The sequence below is a fragment of the Bombina bombina genome, chromosome 1, assembly GCF_027579735.1.
Source record: "Bombina bombina isolate aBomBom1 chromosome 1, aBomBom1.pri, whole genome shotgun sequence".
In the NCBI taxonomy this organism is placed as follows: Eukaryota; Metazoa; Chordata; class Amphibia; order Anura; family Bombinatoridae; genus Bombina; species Bombina bombina.
Window position 1 is genome coordinate 802277403 of NC_069499.1, and position 19375 is coordinate 802296777.

The 19375-nt window shown below is 39.0% G+C and overlaps 1 protein-coding gene across 1 annotated transcript in view; it reads left to right on the forward strand.

Annotated features, from left to right (window-relative positions):
• The first annotated feature begins 2525 nt into the window (after positions 1–2525).
• GAS8 (growth arrest specific 8) overlaps positions 2526–19375 on the forward strand; it is a 317780-nt gene continuing 300930 nt past the window's right edge. Inside the window, exon 1 of the mRNA XM_053699372.1 lies at positions 2526–2553. Coding sequence (XP_053555347.1) covers positions 2551–2553 — 3 coding nt within the window. The 5' untranslated portion in view covers positions 2526–2550. The remainder of the gene's footprint in view (positions 2554–19375) is intronic.

Consider the following 19375-nt stretch of genomic DNA (forward strand, 5'->3'; position numbering starts at 1 on the left):
TGCATATTATTCTTTATAGTAGTGTCTATTACATGCAGTTATATGAAAATGAGTGTATACTGTCCCTTTACGTATTTAGAGAACTTCATAGACTGTCTGTGTGAGAACAAATTTAAAGGAACATTGTACTTAAAGGGACATAAAACAGGTTGGGATAATGTCAAAATATAATAATATGTACTTTAATTACTTTACCTGCAAATTTATACTGCAGTGCCTCACCATTAATCCTGTCTTTTAAGTTTCCGAATTGTAAAGCTCTAACTTCGCTCACACATTTCCTTCTATGGCCGTTTCTATATTTATTGTTGCTTTGGTAGAATGCAAAAGTGCATAGGGATTATCTGCTGGAGCATGCCTAGAAGCTGTGAACTAAGTTGAAATACAATGCCTGTGTCTAAACACTGATAAGAGGGGATGGAGCAGACTTCTCCAGACAGCATGGCTATTTAAGTATTTTTTGCTTATTTTTGAAAATTATTTTAAAATACTTGCCAGCAATTTTTAAACTATTTTTTTATGCAAACTATTTTTTACTTAATTAGCTCTTTTTGGATATGCATAGATCTCAGCATGTTTTATGGCACTTTAAAGGAATAGTCTACTTAAAATGTTTCATTCCCCAGTTTTGCACTACACTGTTATATTAATTTACTTTTTACCTCTGTGATTACCTTGTATCTAAGCCTACAAAGACTGCTCCATTATCTCAGTTATTTTGACAGACTTGCTTTTCAGCCAATCAGTGATGACTCATAAATAACTCAACAGGAGTGAGCACAATTTTACCTATATGGCACACATGAACTAGCGCTGTCTAGCTGTGAAAAAATGTCAAAATGCACTGAGATAAAAGGCGGCCTTCAATGGCTTAGAAATCAGTTTGAGTCTACCGAGGATTAGCTTTAAACGAAGAATACAAAGATAACAAAGCAAATTTAATGATAAAAGAGAATTAAAAAGTTGTTTAAAATTGCATACCCTATCTGAATCATGAAACTTAAATTTTGACTTGATTATCCCATCCATGTGGTCATAGTGATTATGATCTGCATTTATTTTTAATTTATTGATATTGTTTTTTAATGATGTGTGCTTAAATGTATTTTCAGATAAATGTTTTTTATATGTGAACAAAAATTAATTCCTGCTGGATTATAAGTATTATTGATGTATTACTTAATCTATAAACCTGGAAGTCCACCAGATGGCAAGATTTAAAAAATTTGTAAGAACTGGGAATAAAGAGGTTAACAAAGATCAAGAAATAGATGGAGTATTGGGGTGTATCCTTACTAATACACAGGATATCTAAACATAAGGTTGTGTTACTGAAATCAGTGTGATTAAGGGTGTTTGACCCGAAATGTCGCTGCTGTATTTTGTTATGGGGGAATCTCCCAAAATAAAGCATTTTTTTTAAGAAGTGGTGCTATCACTTATTTTGATTTTTTTATTATTATTATTATTATTTTATGTATATATCATGATGTGAGAATTGTACAACAAAAAGTGTGAAAAAAAGTATATTCTTATTAAAATTTTAATAAAAAGAAGTTGTAAAAAATAGTGTGCGTCCCTCCCCTACACTCTATAGTCAAATGAAAAAAGGATTATTCTCATATAACAAAGGGCTCTTGGGTATATTTACATGACGTTGACCTGCACATAGGGGCTCGCATGAGACTCTGCTCAGATAAATGCACATTAATTCATGCAAGGTGATCACACAGTGATCATCTGGCTAATAAATTATATAGGGGCTTCTGGGCTTTTAAATAAGGGGGTCATGGAAGTATATAACTTTTTTTTTATTGGCCTATCATTAAAATATATGTGTATTTTTGTAATTATTATTATCAGGTATTTGTAGAGCACCAACAGATTCCGCAGCTCTGGTTCTGTTTTTTGTATAATTCTCTAGTCATGATAAATACATAAAAAATGGTATGGTTTAAATCTGCTGGGTCTGCTGAAAACAAAAAACAATATATAATGTGTGGGTTTCTCACTAAAAAATGACCTCAAAGAAGAGAAAAAGTACAATCACTTTTTATTAAATGTAGACTTTTATATACCATATCATGGCTTTCTAACCCACATGAATGACTAGGTTCCAGGAGGTTTTATATTGGTAAGGGTTATGTCAATCAATGATTAATATATATAGTTTTGCGAATTGGAGTACAGTACTACTGAATTAGTAAACTTGAAATGTATCACTATATTACCATCATGCCAATCATCACCACATATGTATCTATCTTGTATACGCATAGGTTTCAAAAGGTTCTAGTTTATTAAACTTATTTATTTGCCTGTCCGGAGAGCTCTAGCAATAAATAGGTTCGGCGAGAAATGAAATAACTTCGGCTACAGCTATTTATCAGCCTGTCCAGCAATGTTGCAGCGATTATGTTTACTCGTTGCCACAAGCGATGTCACAGGAAAACCCCCGGAAATACATGGATAGATTATCGCGAGATTTCGCAACCTCGTTGCTAGGAAACCGCGTTACAGTGTATCAGAGAACTTATTACCAGAGTGAAAATGGTGAGTTGGTTTTTGGGGGGTTTTGCTGGGAGGATAAAAAAAATGACAAGCTATAGTGCCAGGCTAACTGGTGCTGTTTGGGGGGAGTTTGTACCTGTACATGATTGAGGGAATTGGTATGAGTGTTTAGAATTAACCAACAGTAATACATATTGCGAATATGGCATTTCATTAATTATTGCTTTTAGTGGGGCAGCTAGGCACTGATTTAAGTGTAAGAATATATCATGCTTTTTGGATAATAAACCATTTAAAAATACTTATTTAAAACAGTTGATGCTTGTAGATTAAATGTGTACGACTTTTTCTGCTAAATTAATAGAGGGTTTGTGAGAGGGGGGGAACATTCATGCAATGTGTGAGTGAGGATGAGGAAGATGAGGTAATAATAAATAATGTAGTGTGTGTTTGTGTTCAGTGTATTAAAACAGTGTGATAGTGGTGCAGTTGCTAGGTCAGTGAATTTGAATGCATGATGTTTGAGAGGACACCTAGGCAGTGTACACATATGAGGCACAGCTGATTAATAAGTTACTGTGTTATTGTAATATAGATTGGTAACTTGGTGTTATAGTGGGAAATGTGAAATACTCTGGCAATAATCAAGATGCATATGAGATTAGTTCAGTAATGATCCCTTGTAAAGTTTGTTATTAAGAAATAATGAAACGTCTGAGCATATCTATAATAGCATGGACATGCTATTGTTTTGTTTTCCCCATGTGCCCGAAGCTCTTCAAAAGATATGCAAAGATATTCCCTTATTTTACCCTATTACTGGGGCATGTTGGTCAAGCTGTACATTTTATTACTGGGCATTGCTATCTTGGAGCGTTTTGTGTAAAGAGAGAATGAGAAAAGATTTACTCTTTTTGCAGACTCAGCCCATTTTAGTGGGCATGTTCTTGAGAACCATAGTAGGTAGTTTAAATGAGCAAAAGCAGCTAATTCAAATATACATGTTTGCAATTTCCGATACATTTAATACTTTGCATTTAATATAACAATAACTGTGAACATACTAAAAGAAAAATTATTACAGTACCCTAACCCTTTAAAATATATGCCTGTCTAAATGTAAATTGAGGGGGAAAAGTCTTGTAGGCAGGCATAGGGGTAGGTGTTTGTTGAAGGTGAAAAGAGCATATTGTGATGAAGACATTTTATAGAGGTCAGGTGAGCAAGCAGTTAGAAAACATATATAAATGTGAGCTTTGTTATTGAATTATTTTTAGGATTAAGATCAATATTTTGAACTTTGTGTTAGATTTTGGAAACTTAAACTTAAAACTTTTTTTTTAGACAGTTGCATTTTATATTCATCAGACATAGATCAAATAGGGTGCACCTTACCCAGTTGCATTGTTAGCTATTATTCATAACATTTTCTCTAAAGCATAGTTTCTTTTTGACCTTTTGTTCTGTCAGCCAAAGTTAAAGTGTTATCGTCATTTTCTCATCTTTCCTAAGTTTTCTTTAGCCTAATTCTCTAGATTCATAAAATATTTCTGACTTTCATCTTACAGGGACATTAAACACTATGAGATATATAAAAAAAAGTCTGCATGCAATATACTTTCATTATTTATTTTGTCACCTTTTCCTGTACTGTAATTCCATTCTGAAATTGTGAGTTTTTCAGATGCTGTTACAAATGGAAGTGTAGAACACTGTTATATTCCACACAGCCATTGACTACACACTTTAGTGACCTATTTATTACTGTCCGTTATTGTCCACAGCAGAGAAAGTAACCTAATTTACAACATGGCAGCCACCATTGTTTTATTTTGTCAGTATTTAAACAACTAATGAAACTTTAAAAAATACATGCACATGTTATTCTCATGCTGATCTTTTTTTTAATGCATCGTTGCATTTATTAACGGCTAGATTTAGAGTTTGGCGGCCAAAGGGGTGCGTTAGCTACGCATGCTTTTTTTCTCCCGCACCTTTTAAATACCGCTGGTATTTAGAGTTCACAGAATGGCTGGGTTTTCAGTGCGTTAGGCTCCAAAAAGGGAGCGTAGAGCATAATTTAACGCCACTGCAACTCTAGATACCAATGGTGCTTACGGACGCGGCCAGCTTCAAAAACGTGCTCGTGCACAATTCCCCCATAGAAAACAATGGGGCAGTTTGAGCTGAAAAAAAACCTAACACCTGCAAAAAAGCAGCGTTCAGCTCTTAACGCAGCCCCATTGTTTTCTATGGGGAAACACTTCCTACGTCTGCACCTAACACCCTAACATGTACCCCGAGTCTAAACACCCCTAACCTTACACTTATTAACCCCTAATCTGCCGCCCCCGCTATCGCTGACACCTGCATATTTTTTTTAACCCCTAATCTGCCGCTCCGTATACCACTGCTACCTACATTATCCCTATGTACCCCTAATCTGTTGCCCCTAACACCGCCGACCCCTATATTTATTAACCCCTAATCTGCCCCCCACAACGTCGCCGCCAGCTACCTACAATAATTAACCCCTAATCTGCCGATCGGAGCTCACCGCTACTATAATAAATGTATTAACCCCTAAAGCTAAGTCTAACCCTAACACTAACACCCCCCTAAGTTAAATATAATTTTTATCTAACAAAATAAATTAACTCTTATTAAATAAATTATTCCTATTTAAATCTAAATACTTACCTGTAAAATAAACCCTAATATAGCTACAATATAAATTATAATTATATTGTAGCTATTTTAGGATTAATATTTATTTTACAGGCCACTTTGTATTTATTTTAACCAGGTACAATAGCTATTAAATAGTTAAGAACTATTTAATAGCTACCTAGTTAAAATAATTACAAAATTACCTGTAAAATAAATCCTAACCTAAGTTACAATTAAACCTAACACTACACTATCAATAAATAAATTAAATAAACTACCTACAATTATCTACAATTAAACCTAACACTACACTATCAATAAATAAATTAAATACAATTCCTACAAATAAATACAATTAAATAAACTAACTAAAGTACAAAAAATAAAAAAATATTTACAAACATTAGAAAAAAATTACAACAATTTTAAACTAATTACACCTACTCTAAGCCCCCTAATAAAATAACAAAGAACCCCAAAATAAAAAAATGCCCTACCCTATTCTAAATTACAAAAGTTCAAAGCTGTTTTACCTTACCAGCCCTTAAAAGGGCCCTTTGCGGGGCATGCCCCAAAGAATTCAGCTCTTTTGCCTGTAAAAAAAAACATACAATACCCCCCCCCAACATTACAACCCACCACCCACGTACCCCTAATCTAACCCAAACCCCCCTTAAATAAACCTAACACTAAGCCCCTGAAGATCTTCCTACCTTGTCTTCACCATGCCAGGTATCACCGATCGTTCCAGGCTCCGAAATCTTCATCCAAGCCCAAGCGGGGGCTGGCGATCCATAATCCGGCGGCTGAAGAGGTCCAGAAGAGGCTCCAAAGTCTTCATCCTATCCGGGAAGAAGAGGCGTTCCGGACCGGCAACCATCTTGATCCAAGCGGCATCTTCTATCTTCATCCGATGACGACCGGCTCCATCTTGAAGACCTCCACCGCGGACCCATCTTCTTCTTCCGACGACTTCCCGACGAATGACGGTTCCTTTAAGGGACGTCATCCAAGATGGCGTCCCTCGAATTCCGATTGGCTGATAGGATTCTATCAGCCAATCGGAATTAAGGTAGGAAAATTCTGATTGGCTGATGGAATCAGCCAATCAGAATCAAGTTCAATCCGATTGGCTGATTCAATCAGCCAATCAGATTGAGCTCACATTCTATTGGATGTTCCGATCAGCCAATAGAATGCAAGCTCAATCTGATTGGCTGATCGGATCAGCCAATCGGATTGAACTTGATTCTGATTGGCTGATTCCATCAGCCAATCAGAATTTTCCTACCTTAATTCCGATTGGCTGATAGAATCCTATCAGCCAATCGGAATTCGAGGGACGCCATCTTGGATGACGTCCCTTAAAGGAACCGTCATTCGTCGGGAAGTCGTCGGAAGAAGAAGATGGGTCCGCGGTGGAGGTCTTCAAGATGGAGCCGGTCGTCATCGGATGAAGATAGAAGATGCCGCTTGGATCAAGATGGTTGCCGGTCCGGATCGCCTCTTCTTCCCGGATAGGATGAAGACTTTGGAGCCTCTTCTGGACCTCTTCAGCCACCGGATTATGGATCGCCAGCTCCCGCTTGGGCTTGGATGAAGATTTCGGAGCCTGGAACGATTGGTGATACCTGGCATGGTGAAGACAAGGTAGGAAGATCTTCAGGGGCTTAGTGTTAGGTTTATTTAAGGGGGGTTTGGGTTAGATTAGGGGTATGTGGGCGGTGGGTTGTAATGTTGGGGGGGGGTATTGTATGTTTTTTTTTACAGACAAAAGAGCTAAATTCTTTGGGGCATGCCCCGCAAAGGGCCCTTTTTAGGGCTGGTAAGGTAAAACAGCTTTTAACTTTTGTAATTTAGAATAGGGTAGGGCATTTTTTTATTTTGGGGGTCTTTGTTATTTTATTAGGGTGCTTAGAGTAGGTGTAATTAGTTTAAAATTGTTGTAATTTTTTTCTAATGTTTGTAAATATTTTTTTATTTTTTGTAACTTAGTTCTTTTTTATTTTTTGTATTTTAGTTAGTTTATTTAATTGTATTTATTTGTAGGAATTGTATTTAATTTATTTATTGATAGTGTAGTGTTAGGTTTAATTGTAGGTAGTTTATTTAATTTATTTATTGATAGTGTAGTGTTAGGTTTAATTGTAACTTAGGTTAGGATTTATTTTACAGGTAATTTTGTAATTATTTTAACTAGGTAGCTATTAAATAGTTCTTAACTATTTAATAGCTATTGTACCTGGTTAAAATAAATACAAAGTTGCCTGTAAAATAAATATTAATCCTAAAATAGCTACAATATAATTATAATTTATATTGTAGCTATATTAGGGTTTATTTTACAGGTAAGTATTTAGCTTTAAATAGGAATAATTTATTTAATAATAGTTAATTTATTTCGTTAGATTTAAATTATATTTAACTTAGGGGGGTGTTAGGGTTAGGGTTAGACTTAGCTTTAGGGGTTAAAATTTTTTATTAGAATAGCGGTGAGCTCCGGTCGGCAGATTAGGGGTTAATGTTTGAAGTTAGGTGTCGGCGAAGTTAGGGAGGGCAGATTAGGGGTTAATACTATTTATTATAGGGTTATTGAGGCGGGAGTGAGGCGGATTAGGGGTTAATAACTTTATTATAATAGCGGCGCGGTCCGGTCGGCAGATTAGGGGTTAATAAGTGTAGGCAGGTGGAGGCGACGTTGAGGGGGGCAGATTAGGGGTTAATAAATATAATATAGGGGTCGGCGGTGTTAGGGGCAGCAGATTAGGGGTACATAAGTATAACGTACCTTGCGGCGGCGTGCGGACGGCAGATTAGGGGTTAAAAAATTTTAATAGAGTGGCGGCGATGTGGGGGGACCTCGGTTTAGGGGTACATAGGTAGTTTATGGGTGTTAGTGTACTTTAGAGCACAATAGTTAAGAGCTTTATAAACCGGCGTTAGCCCAGAAAGCTCTTAACTCCTGACTTTTTTCTGCGGCTGGAGTTTTGTCGTTAGATTTCTAACGCTCACTTCAGCCACGACTCTAAATACCGGCGTTAGAAAGATCCCATTGAAAAGATAGGGTACGCAATTGACGTAAGGGGATCTGCGGTATGGAAAAGTCGCGGCTGGAAAGTGAGCGTTAGACCCTTTAATGACTGGCTCCAAATACCAGAGGGCGGTAAAAACCAGCGTTAGGAGTCTCTAACGCTGGTTTTGACGGCTACCGCCCAACTCTACATCTAGGCCTTAGTGTTTAATGTCCCTTTAAAGGGACAGTATACACCAATTTTCATTTAACTGCAAGTAATATAATATGCACAGATACTGATATAAAAATCCAGTATAAAAACTTTTAAAAATGTACTTAGAAACTCCTAATTTAGCACTGTTGATGAGGTTAAGCTGGGATACACACTGAAAGGGGCTGAGAGCAAACCACCCCCCTTCCCCTGCATATGAAAAGACCCATTATACAAACAGAAGCAATCTGAAGTCTGTACATCAGTATACATCTAAAACTTTGGGGCTTGGTTAGGAGTTTGAAAATCAGCACAATGTTATTTAAAAATAAGCAAAACTATACATTTTTATAAAAACACCCCCAGATAGGCTACTGTATATAAATGGATCATCTACAAAACATTTATGCAAAGAAAATCTAGTGTACAATGTCCCTTTAAGAGATTTCCTTGCATTTTTAATCAGATTTTAGAATATCTGAGGAAGAATATTTTATGTATTGGATATGGCACCTTATGTACTGCTTGCTTGTATTCTATAGCATGGATGGGGTTTGATAATCTGTTTGTGATTCATTAAAGAGACAGTAAAGTCAAAATAAAACATGGGTCCATTAAAGTTAAAAAAAGCACATGCTGTTAGTTGCCATAGACACATGCACGCTCATTAGCTCCTTTCAGTTTACCAAGGTTTAGTTTTCAACATAGGATACCAAGAGAAGAAAGCAAATTTAACAGAAGTAACCTGGAAAGCTGTTTAACATTGTACATATTGCATTTTGATTTTACTGTCTCTTTAAGACTGATGGAAAGTCTATATTCCAGGCAAATTGACAGTTAAAATAAAATTGGAATGTACAGTGCATTGTTGGGCTTCTAGTCCCTCAGGAGCTCACAGCATACTTTATTACAATAGCTTCTACTTCTTGGGCAGCGGATACAGCAGCCTTTCTTTTTGATCTATGAGTAAGGTATTTTTTTCTTATGCATATGACTGTCCCAAGAGAAAAGATTATACAGGTGGCCCTCGGTTTACAGCGGTTCAATTTGCACCGTTTCAGAATAACAACCTTTTTTTTCAGTCATGTGACTGCTATTGAAAAGCATTGAGAAGCAGTGCATTGATTAAAATAGCCAGTAGCTGGAGCTGTCCGCTTTTGTTGCAGCAAAGATATGCAAGCCAAGCAAGCTGAAATTAATCAGTTTAACCAGACCTGAGCTATCGAGCAGCTTGCAAAGGAACACAACCTTCCTGTCTATAAATCAGTCCAGATTGGAATGCATAGAAAGAACTGTTTGCAGAAAAATGCAAGTAAAGTCTGTGTTGTGTGATTATTTTATTAGGTTTATAATGATGTTTAGCAAATGTTTTTGTTCATTTAAATTAGTTTAATTATATATTCTGTGTTGTGTAATTATTTTATTATATTTATAATGCTGTTTAGCATTTAAAGTCTTTATTTCAAAGCTTTAAAAATAATATATTAGGTGTTACTTATGCCAATTTTGAGAGGGGCCTGGGACCTAACTCCCTTACTTCCCATTGACTTACATTAAAAACGGTTTTGATTTACAACCATTCCTTCTGGAACCTAACCCCGGCGTAAACCGAGAGCTACCTGTACAAAGAAACATATTCAAAAATAAATAAATAAATGAGTATAACTGTAGAAATGGTATAGTGACTATTGGGGTCTCCTGTGCCTCAAGTAATAGTGACCACTAATTATTTCACCAGTACTTATCTCCTTTCACATAGATTAAATTATCACTGTCACACGAATAATACTAATTTATATACAGGTACAAATCCTCAAATCCGGTATTCTAAAACCCAAACTTTTTAGTTAATATTTTTTTGTTATATGTTGTTTTGTGTTCTGAAATGCAAATAATAGTCTATATTTATTTAAAAAAAAAAAAAAATATTACCGTTCTGATAACAGTACAGTGAGGGTACTATGTATACAAACGTATTACAAATGATATACAACTGCCTTTAGGTTACATATATAAGCTGTATTATGACATGTAAATATTGTCCAAATGACGTAAAATTTTGTTTACATTTGGTTCCATCCTGTCTCCAAACTGTCCCATTTTACAGATGCAAAAATAAAAACTATTCTGAAATACAAACCTTTTTTTCGGTCCCAAGCAGTTTTAATAATAGGTTTTCTATCTGTAATAATTATTCTAGAAGAGTTTATATATCAAAGTTTTGTAGTCTTCATAATAATTCACCAATCTTTTGTTAATAGCGACCCTTTGCTATTTCACATGTAAATTAATTTTACTTCTTTAATTATTTATTCATTTTGGTAAAATATTATGGCTATCTATCTATCTATCTATCTATCTATCTATCTATCTATCTATCTATCTATCTATCTATATATACTGTATATATATATATATATATATATATATATATAATATACATATATATCCTTCTTAATACAGGGAGAGTACACAGCTGCATTCAATACTTGTGGGAAATACAGAACCTGGCCACCAGGAGGAGGCAAAGACACCCCAGCCAATGGCTTAAATACCTCCCCCAATTTCCTCACCCCCAGTCATTCTTTGCCTTTTGTCACAGGAGGTTTGCAGGAAAGTGTTGGAAGATTTCGGAGTAGTTCCTTTGAAAGGGTATCTGCCCTTCGGGATGGGACTGGAGTTTTAAGTAGTCTTGTCAGCCTGTCAGTGAGAGCATTTATGAAAGTTAGAGTTTGTAGATGCAGGGAGAGTCTTTCTGCAAAACCATCCAGACTCATATTAACAGCTCCTTAAGCAATCAGTGTTGAAGAGTTTCGCTGCCTGCTTTCTTCACTCAAGTCCATGTCAGAAGCGCTGCTACAATCTGTCAAACTTGAAGGACCGTGTCACTGTTCCACGGCATAGATTCCGGTAAGATTTTTTAATTTTTTACACACATGTTAACAATAGAAAACAGGGTCTCAGTGGGACTCCTTTATCTTTATGGAATCAAGGGTTAATATCTCCTGAAGGGGATTATTGAACAAACAGTAGGGTTTTTAATCATATTTGTTATGGGATTTCGACTGCTTATGTGTAAGAACGTTTGGGCTCATAGGCGGATATGTAAGGATATGTAACATACAGGTTATCTTTCATTTCGAGAGCTGCACAGTTCTTTATTTAGCATGGGCAGTCCTGCATGAGGACCATGTGACCGGGAGTGGTCACATTACCCCCCCCCCCCCCGATTCCTGACCGGGTGTCTGCAGAGAGGAGCATCTTCTCTACCTGTCTGGGTCACAGGAGGTGGTGAGTGCCCCAATCATTGAGGGTATAAGGTGCCAGTTGTTTCTCTTTCTATAATTTAATTTAGACAAGTTATGGAGGATTCTGATATTTTAGAGGGGGATCCAAGGAGAAGCAATGACTCACAGCCACACCTGTGATTAACAGTATCTCTGCAGCACCAGATGTGTATGAATATAAAGCAAGGAACAAAATAAAGCTCCTGAGCCTTATACTGCTGGACTGACCATCTGATTTCTACCACACGATCCCCTGGAGTGCCTTATACAGCCAGCTGGTGTGCTGTAAATACCAGCCTGCCTCTACAGGCACATCTGAGTGCCTTCCTATATTGTGAGTACCCTGCACTTGTCCTTTCTTTGATGCTTGTGGTTATGGATTCACACATACGGCGCCTCTTTCCTTGTTTTTTATCCTAGAATTTGATACCTGCATATATTGTGAGGAGGCCCGGGTAAAACAGCCCTCTCAATTATGTTCCGTATGCCACAATAGGATGTTCTCATCAACTAATGTTGAGATGTTAGAGACCACTGAGCCATCTGCCTCTGAGGATTCTTCATCCAGTGAAGTGTGTTCCCTAGATTCTTCTGTTCCTACATATGCAGTTTTCCCCAGTTCCGCTCCTCCTTCGCCTGTAAGAGTTTTTTTTTCACCAGAGGTTACTTCGCAGTTCAGTCTGGCCATCTCTTTGGCCTTAGCGATGTTACCTCTTCCTACTCCGTGCAAGCGAAGGGTTAATCCAGGCACTCCTGCCCAAGGACCATTGTGTAAAATGATGATTGTGTCCGATCAGTCCTCTGGGGATGCGGTTCCCTCTGAGGCTTCAGAGGTAGAACCTTCTGGGTCGGAGTCTACGGACTTGCTTCCTCCGACTGCGGATGGCTTAGAGTTTAGATTTAGATTGGAACGCCTGCGTTTACTTCTGAGAGAGATTTTGGCGATGTTAGAGGTTCCCAGTACTGATCCGTCATATGAATCTCAGTCCTCTAAATCAGATAACGATCTTGTCTAGATGAGTGGAGAGGGATGGTGATCCTATTCCTTATCGTCTTGATTTTCTCTTTGTTTTATTGTTTATTTAGAATCCCAGTTCCGAGCTCTATGGGGGTTTGTGTCGTGTGACAGGCTGGACCTGTTTTTGTTTGCACACTCCTTTCAGTTTTGGGCACTTGTTTATTTTAATTTTTACCTTTTCTATTCAGTTTCGGATAGTTTTTCTGTTTTTAGAGCTCTGGGTTGGTATAGAAACTCCTTCTTAGAAAGACGTTTCGTTACAGTGGATTTTTGGTACTATCGACTTAGATGGTCGAGATTGTTGGTGACTTCCGGTGGAAGCATGTAGATCTCTTTTTGGGGAGATGGTTTCCCCCGATAATTTCGAGAACATTTTTAAGCCTCACAGCTTATATTCTTTAATTTGATTATTCTCAGTTTTTCTAACATTTCTGGAACCTAAGAATTTTCTGTTTAGCCATTGAGTGTTCTAGCAGATACGTCGTATCCTAGGTGACAGGCAGGACCTGTTGTGGGTACTATTTAAGTCTGCTCCTTCCTTCTACAAAGGGGAAGGAGTTTTTATTTTTCTAGCTTTCCGGCCCAGGAACAGCAGGTTCATCTATCCTAGAGAACAGGCTCAACCTGTTTTAGGTATTATCTTGGATGGGCGCTTGATTCTGGATCATATGGTTCTAGGGGTTCTAGAGGCCGGAGCTAGGCTTATTTTTGGGCAGTATCTCTTCTCTTGGTTTGCAGAGAGAGGGAAGTTTTTTGTGTGATTTTGGAGTCATTGCCCCGGTATCTATCGCTCTGTGGGTATATTTTCTTTCCATTGTTGGAACATGGTCCAATAAGGGGAGAGACTTCCCGTCCTAATTGGGCTCTATGATTTTTAAACAGAACTTATTAATTCTCTTTTTTGCCGGAGAATGTAAGGTTCTCTCTTCCCTTTTGTTCAGGAAGGATGTCTTTCCTGTTTCATCCTTTTAAGCAAATCCGGTTCTTAGGAACCGTATCTTCCAGTAAACCTCGTTCTGATCCTAGGTTTCCTTTTTGAGATCTGGGGTTTAATGTGGTAGTATCCTGCTTCCAGATGTTACAGTAACTCCCGGGTCTTGGTGTTTCTGGTTTTCTTACCATCGGCTGTTAAGAGACTTTTAGGGATTCTCTCTTGTCTTTTTGATCCTCAGAGTGGGATCTAGACTTGAGTTTTCTGGTATAGACACCAGGGTGGATCTTGGATGCTGTTTTGTCTTAGAGACAGGAAATTTTTTCCTTTTCGATCTTGCAAATTTCCTCATCGGGTTTTGTCCTCCAGTCCCCCTTCTGGCCTTCGTTGGTACTGCGGTGGAGCGTGATATAGCTAGCCGAGGCCAAGTCTTCAGCATGGCGTTGTTTTTTTTCCTTCTAAATCTGTCTTTACAGACTTACAGGGAATATCGGTTGGGGGAATCGATCCCCAGTGTTCCGTTCAGATCTCCCTGTCCTGAGAGAGTTTTCTCTTAGCTCTTCTGGGGCGGTTTTGACTTTGTCGCTTTACTGCCTATGGGGAGAGAGTGTCCTATGGGGGTCCGGGGATCAGGAGTTGTGATGTCTCTTTAAAGGTATGTGATGTCTCTTTAAAGGATTTAAGTGACTAACCTTGTTTATATGTAAAGTAATCTTGTTGCTCTTGTATATACAAATCCCAATAAATTAAATGATTATTGAGTAAGACACTGTGAGCAAATTACTTAGTTATAAATTGAAACTGCAAGATAGGATCTAATTAGAGAAAACCCAAATAATGCAGCTAATAAATCAGAGGAATTGCAGATCAGTGTGAGATTATAGCAAAGTCCAGTTTAGTTAAGATGGTTGAAATATTCGGATTCAACAGTTCAAATCTTGCATCAACATAGGACAGCTTAAAGTTCCGATTTTACTCTCACTGACATACCTCTTAGAGGGTGACTGGTAAATACATGGATGCGTGGTAACTCAGTGTAATCAGATAGGTAAATGTAACAAGTAATACAGTTACGGATTTTAGAGAGCAAATGCGTTCACAAGCAATACTGATCAACATACAATCAGGTTGAACGAAACTGATGATCACAATACCTTCACTGAACCCGAAATAACAACTCACAGCTCAGAGCAAACCTAGTTTTTCTCTGCCTTGGAACTGGAGCTGGCGTGATCCTCTGGGTGAAGTCCGGAAGACGGGAAAGTAGTTCCGGTTATGCTGCTCCCTGCACATCGGCGATGAGATAGCGAGGTCAGAGATTCCGGCTGCAAAAGAAGTTACGGTTATGCTGCTCCCTGCACATCGGCGATGAGATAGCGAGGTCAGAGATTCCGGCTGCAAACTGCAGGCAGTAAGTAATAGCGTCAGCTGTTTTAGAGAGGTTACCAGGGATGACTTGGAGATAAATCCTCTGCTGATGAGATTGAAAGTCAAGTGCATTCACGGCAGAGATATATTCATAAAATGAAATGACCTGAGGCAATAGAGGTTAGTTACGCTCAAAAAGTGTTAAGCAAGTGGCAACTACAATATCCAGGCAATGAACTGAGGGAGGAGGTTACTTAAGTAGTGAAAGGAAGTGGATAGGAGGAGATATACCTTAAAGGTATATCACAGGAGTTCCTTCCGTTTATTCCTATTCTGCTTTGAGAATTTGGTCTTCTGGGTTTGTACCAGTTAGGACCTCTCAGTGGGTAGATCTCTTTTGGAGAAGGAGAGTTCCTCCTGTGTGGATGGTAGGATCTCGTGTTTGGTGGTGGGCTTCACCTCCATGGCCCTTGTTACAGGGATCTGCTGGATTGGGGTCTTTTTTTTTTTACGTCATGGAATCTTTTTCCTCTGAGGCGGGTTGCGAGCGGTCATTTGGTCTTAGCCAAGAGACGAGTTTTTTGAAAAGTTACGGTCCTTTCCGTCAGTGAGTAGTTGGTCCCTCGTCATCTATCATAGGTATGGTGAAACGCTGGGAGGAGCTAGATCGTTCTGGCTCCCTATCGGATTACAAGGTTTTTTTACTTTATTTTCCTTCAGGATGATCTGGAGAAGGGCCTTCCTAGCTAGTTCTGGCTCGAGCAGTCCTTTTTGGAACAGCTAGCTGTCATAACCTGAGGGTTACCTTAGCTGCCTAGCATGCGGAAGGTTGCGGTTTAAATCCAGCTGCAGTCCTTGCTCCTCTAATGGGGGCTCGCAAAGCAGTTTTCGATTCCTGTTTGTTCTTCTGTTTCAGAGGTTCATTGATCTTTCAGGCGTTTAGTTCTTTTGCTCCGTCTGGAGTTAAGCCTTTATTTTTAGGGGGTTGCATCAGGTTACTTTTGTACAGGAGGTGGTCTTTAAATTCCTTTCTTCAATGATCTATTCTGCCTGTAGATTGTTTTCTACATGCCATAGTACCTGTGTTGCAATCTTGCGAAATTAACTCCTTAAAGGAGTCTCCTTTTTATTAAGGCTGTGTTATGAGATTTGTTTGGGGTTTCTCCCTAAGAGTTTTTTTTTATATGTCATTTCCCTTTCTAAATCGGAAGGTTTCCCCCCCCCTATCAGGGAACCAGGCCTTGCTGTTCTTTTTAGACTATGGAGGCTTAGTTGCTTTTTTATTTTAGTGGAGGGGTGTTTTTTTCGCTTGACCTAGGGGTCAGCGGAACACTAGCCTCCTCAGAGGTTATGGCTCAGATTGAGAGCAGTGATGTCATCTTGGGTCTCTGGCATGAGATCTATATGGTTCTGATTGTTGGGTGACTATCTGGTCCTCCTAGCATTCTTTTTAACTTCTGTTGAAGTAGCGTTCGGGAGAATGGGTTTGTTGCAGGCTGTGGTGTCCTCAGATTTGGTCCGCCTCTTCTTTCCCTCCCGTTAGCATTCAGTGTCCTCTGTAGCTTGGGTATAATCTCCCACAAGTAATGAATGCAGCTGTGGACTCTTCTGGCACCTTTTTCAACCTGACATTTCTCCTACTGTTCCTTGTTCCCTCGGCAGAATGACTGGGGGGTGAGGGAAGTGTGGGAGGTATTTAAGCCTTTGACTGGGGTGTCTTTGCCTCCTTCTGGTGGCAACGTTCTGTATTTCCCACAAGTAATGAATGCAGCTGTGGACTCTCCCTGTACAGAAGGAAAGGAAATTATCTGGTAACCATAATTTATGATATATATACAGGGAGTGCAGAATTATTAGGCAAATGAGTATTTTGACCACATCATCCTCTTTATGCATGTTGTCTTACTCCAAGCTGTATAGGCTCGAAAGCCTACTACCAATTAAGCATATTAGGTGATGTGCATCTCTGTAATGAGAAGGGGTGTGGTCTAATGACATCAACACCCTATATCAGGTGTGCATAATTATTAGGCAACTTCCTTTCCTTTGGCAAAATGGGTCAAAAGAAGGACTTGACAGGCTCAGAAAAGTCAAAAATAGTGAGATATCTTGCAGAGGGATGCAGCACTCTTAAAATTGCAAAGCTTCTGAAGCGTGATCATCGAACAATCAAGCGTTTCATTCAAAATAGTCAACAGGGTCGCAAGAAGCGTGTGGAAAAACCAAGGCGCAAAATAACTGCCCATGAACTGAGAAAAGTCAAGCGTGCAGCTGCCAAGATGCCACTTGCCACCAGTTTGGCCATATTTCAGAGCTGCAACATCACTGGAGTGCCCAAAAGCACAAGGTGTGCAATACTCAGAGACATGGCCAAGGTAAGAAAGGCTGAAAGACGACCACCACTGAACAAGACACACAAGCTGAAACGTCAAGACTAGGCCAAGAAATATCTCAAGACTGATTTTTCTAAGGCTTTATGGACTGATGAAATGAGAGTGAGTCTTGATGGGCCAGATGGATGGGCCCGTGGCTGGATTGGTAAAGGGCAGAGAGCTCCAGTCCGACTCAGACGCCAGCAAGGTGGAGGTGGAGTACTGGTTTGGGCTGGTATCATCAAAGATGAGCTTGTGGGGCCTTTTCGGGTTGAGGATGGAGTCAAGCTCAACTCCCAGTCCTACTGCCAGTTTCTGGAAGACACCTTCTTCAAGCAGTGGTACAGGAAGAAGTCTGCATCCTTCAAGAAAAACATGATTTTCATGAAGGACAATGCTCTATCACACGCGTCCAAGTACTCCACAGCGTGGCTGGCAAGAAAGGGTATAAAAGAAGAAAATCTAATGACATGGCCTCCTTGTTCACCTGATCTGAACCCCATTTAGAACCTGTGGTCCATCATCAAATGTGAGATTTACAAGGAGGGAAAACAGTACACCTCTCTGAACAGTGTCTGGGAGGCTGTAGTTGCTGCTGCACGCAATGTTGATGGTGAACAGATCAAAACACTGACAGAATCCATGGATGGCAGGCTTTTGAGTGTCCTTGCAAAGAAAGGTGGCTATATTGGTCACTGATTTGTTTTTGTTTTGTTTTTGAATGTCAGAAATGTATATTTGTGAATGTTGAGATGTTATATTGGTTTCACTGGTAAAAATAAATAATTGAAATGGGTATATATTTGTTTTTTGTTAAGTTGCCTAATAATTATGCACAGTAATAGTCACCTGCACACACAGATATCCCCCTAAAATAGCTATAACTAAAAACAAACTAAAAACTACTTCCAAAACTATTCAGCTTTGATATTAATTAGTTTTTTGGGTTCATTGAGAACATGGTTGTTGTTCAATAATAAAATTAATCCTCAAAAATACAACACAGGAATGGACCGCACTCACAGACTGGACTGGGTACACATTTTAAGCCACTGTTAACTCCATAGCCCTGAACACTGACAGACAGCTGCACAGTTCCCAGCAACCCAGGCAGTTAACCCCTGAACAGCCTGGGTGACAGGCCCGCAGGGAAGCTTACAAACATTATAAACACAACACACAGAAAACCTGGCACTCGCCAGCAGATACTCAGTAATGTTTAAAAGCAAAACTGGGGGAAGTCAGTTACATTTGGCGCCAAAGGATCAAGCCCAGGACCACGTCAACGTCTCCTCACAGGGTGACACAGGCTTTTGTAATCTCCCCTATGTAAATACAAAACACAGGAATGGACCACACTCACAGACTGGACTGAGTACACATCCTAAGCTACTGTTAACTCCACAGCCCTGAACACTGACAGACAGCTGCACAATTCCCAGCAACCCAGGCAGTTAACCCCTGAACAGCCTGGGTGACAGACCCTCAGGGAAGCATTACAAACATTATAAACACATCACACAGAAAACCTGGCACTCACCAGAAGATACTCAGTAATGTTTAAAAGCAAAACTAGGGGAAGTGAATTACATTTGGCACCAAAGGATCAAACCCTGGGAGGTTGCCAGTTGGTTTGTTTGGAAGTATGCATTTTGTGGGTGCTGGTTTAGGGTCCCAGGAAGAGGGAGACCTTGACGTGGTCCTGGGCTTGATCCTTTGGCGCCATATGTAACTGTCTTCCCCCAGTTTTGCTTTTAAACATTACTGAGTATCTGCTGGCGAGTGCCAGGTTTTCTGTGTGTGTGTATATATATATATATATATATATATATATATATATATATAAAATAGGAGTGTGTGTGCACTCTCACCATCCGTGTCATCTGCCAGGGTGCTATAGCGTAGATAAATTTGAAGTGAAATAAGCACTCACTGGTCTTCTGTCAACCGTGTTAAATTTTCTTTATTTCAAACTTGTGACGTTTCGGGACAAA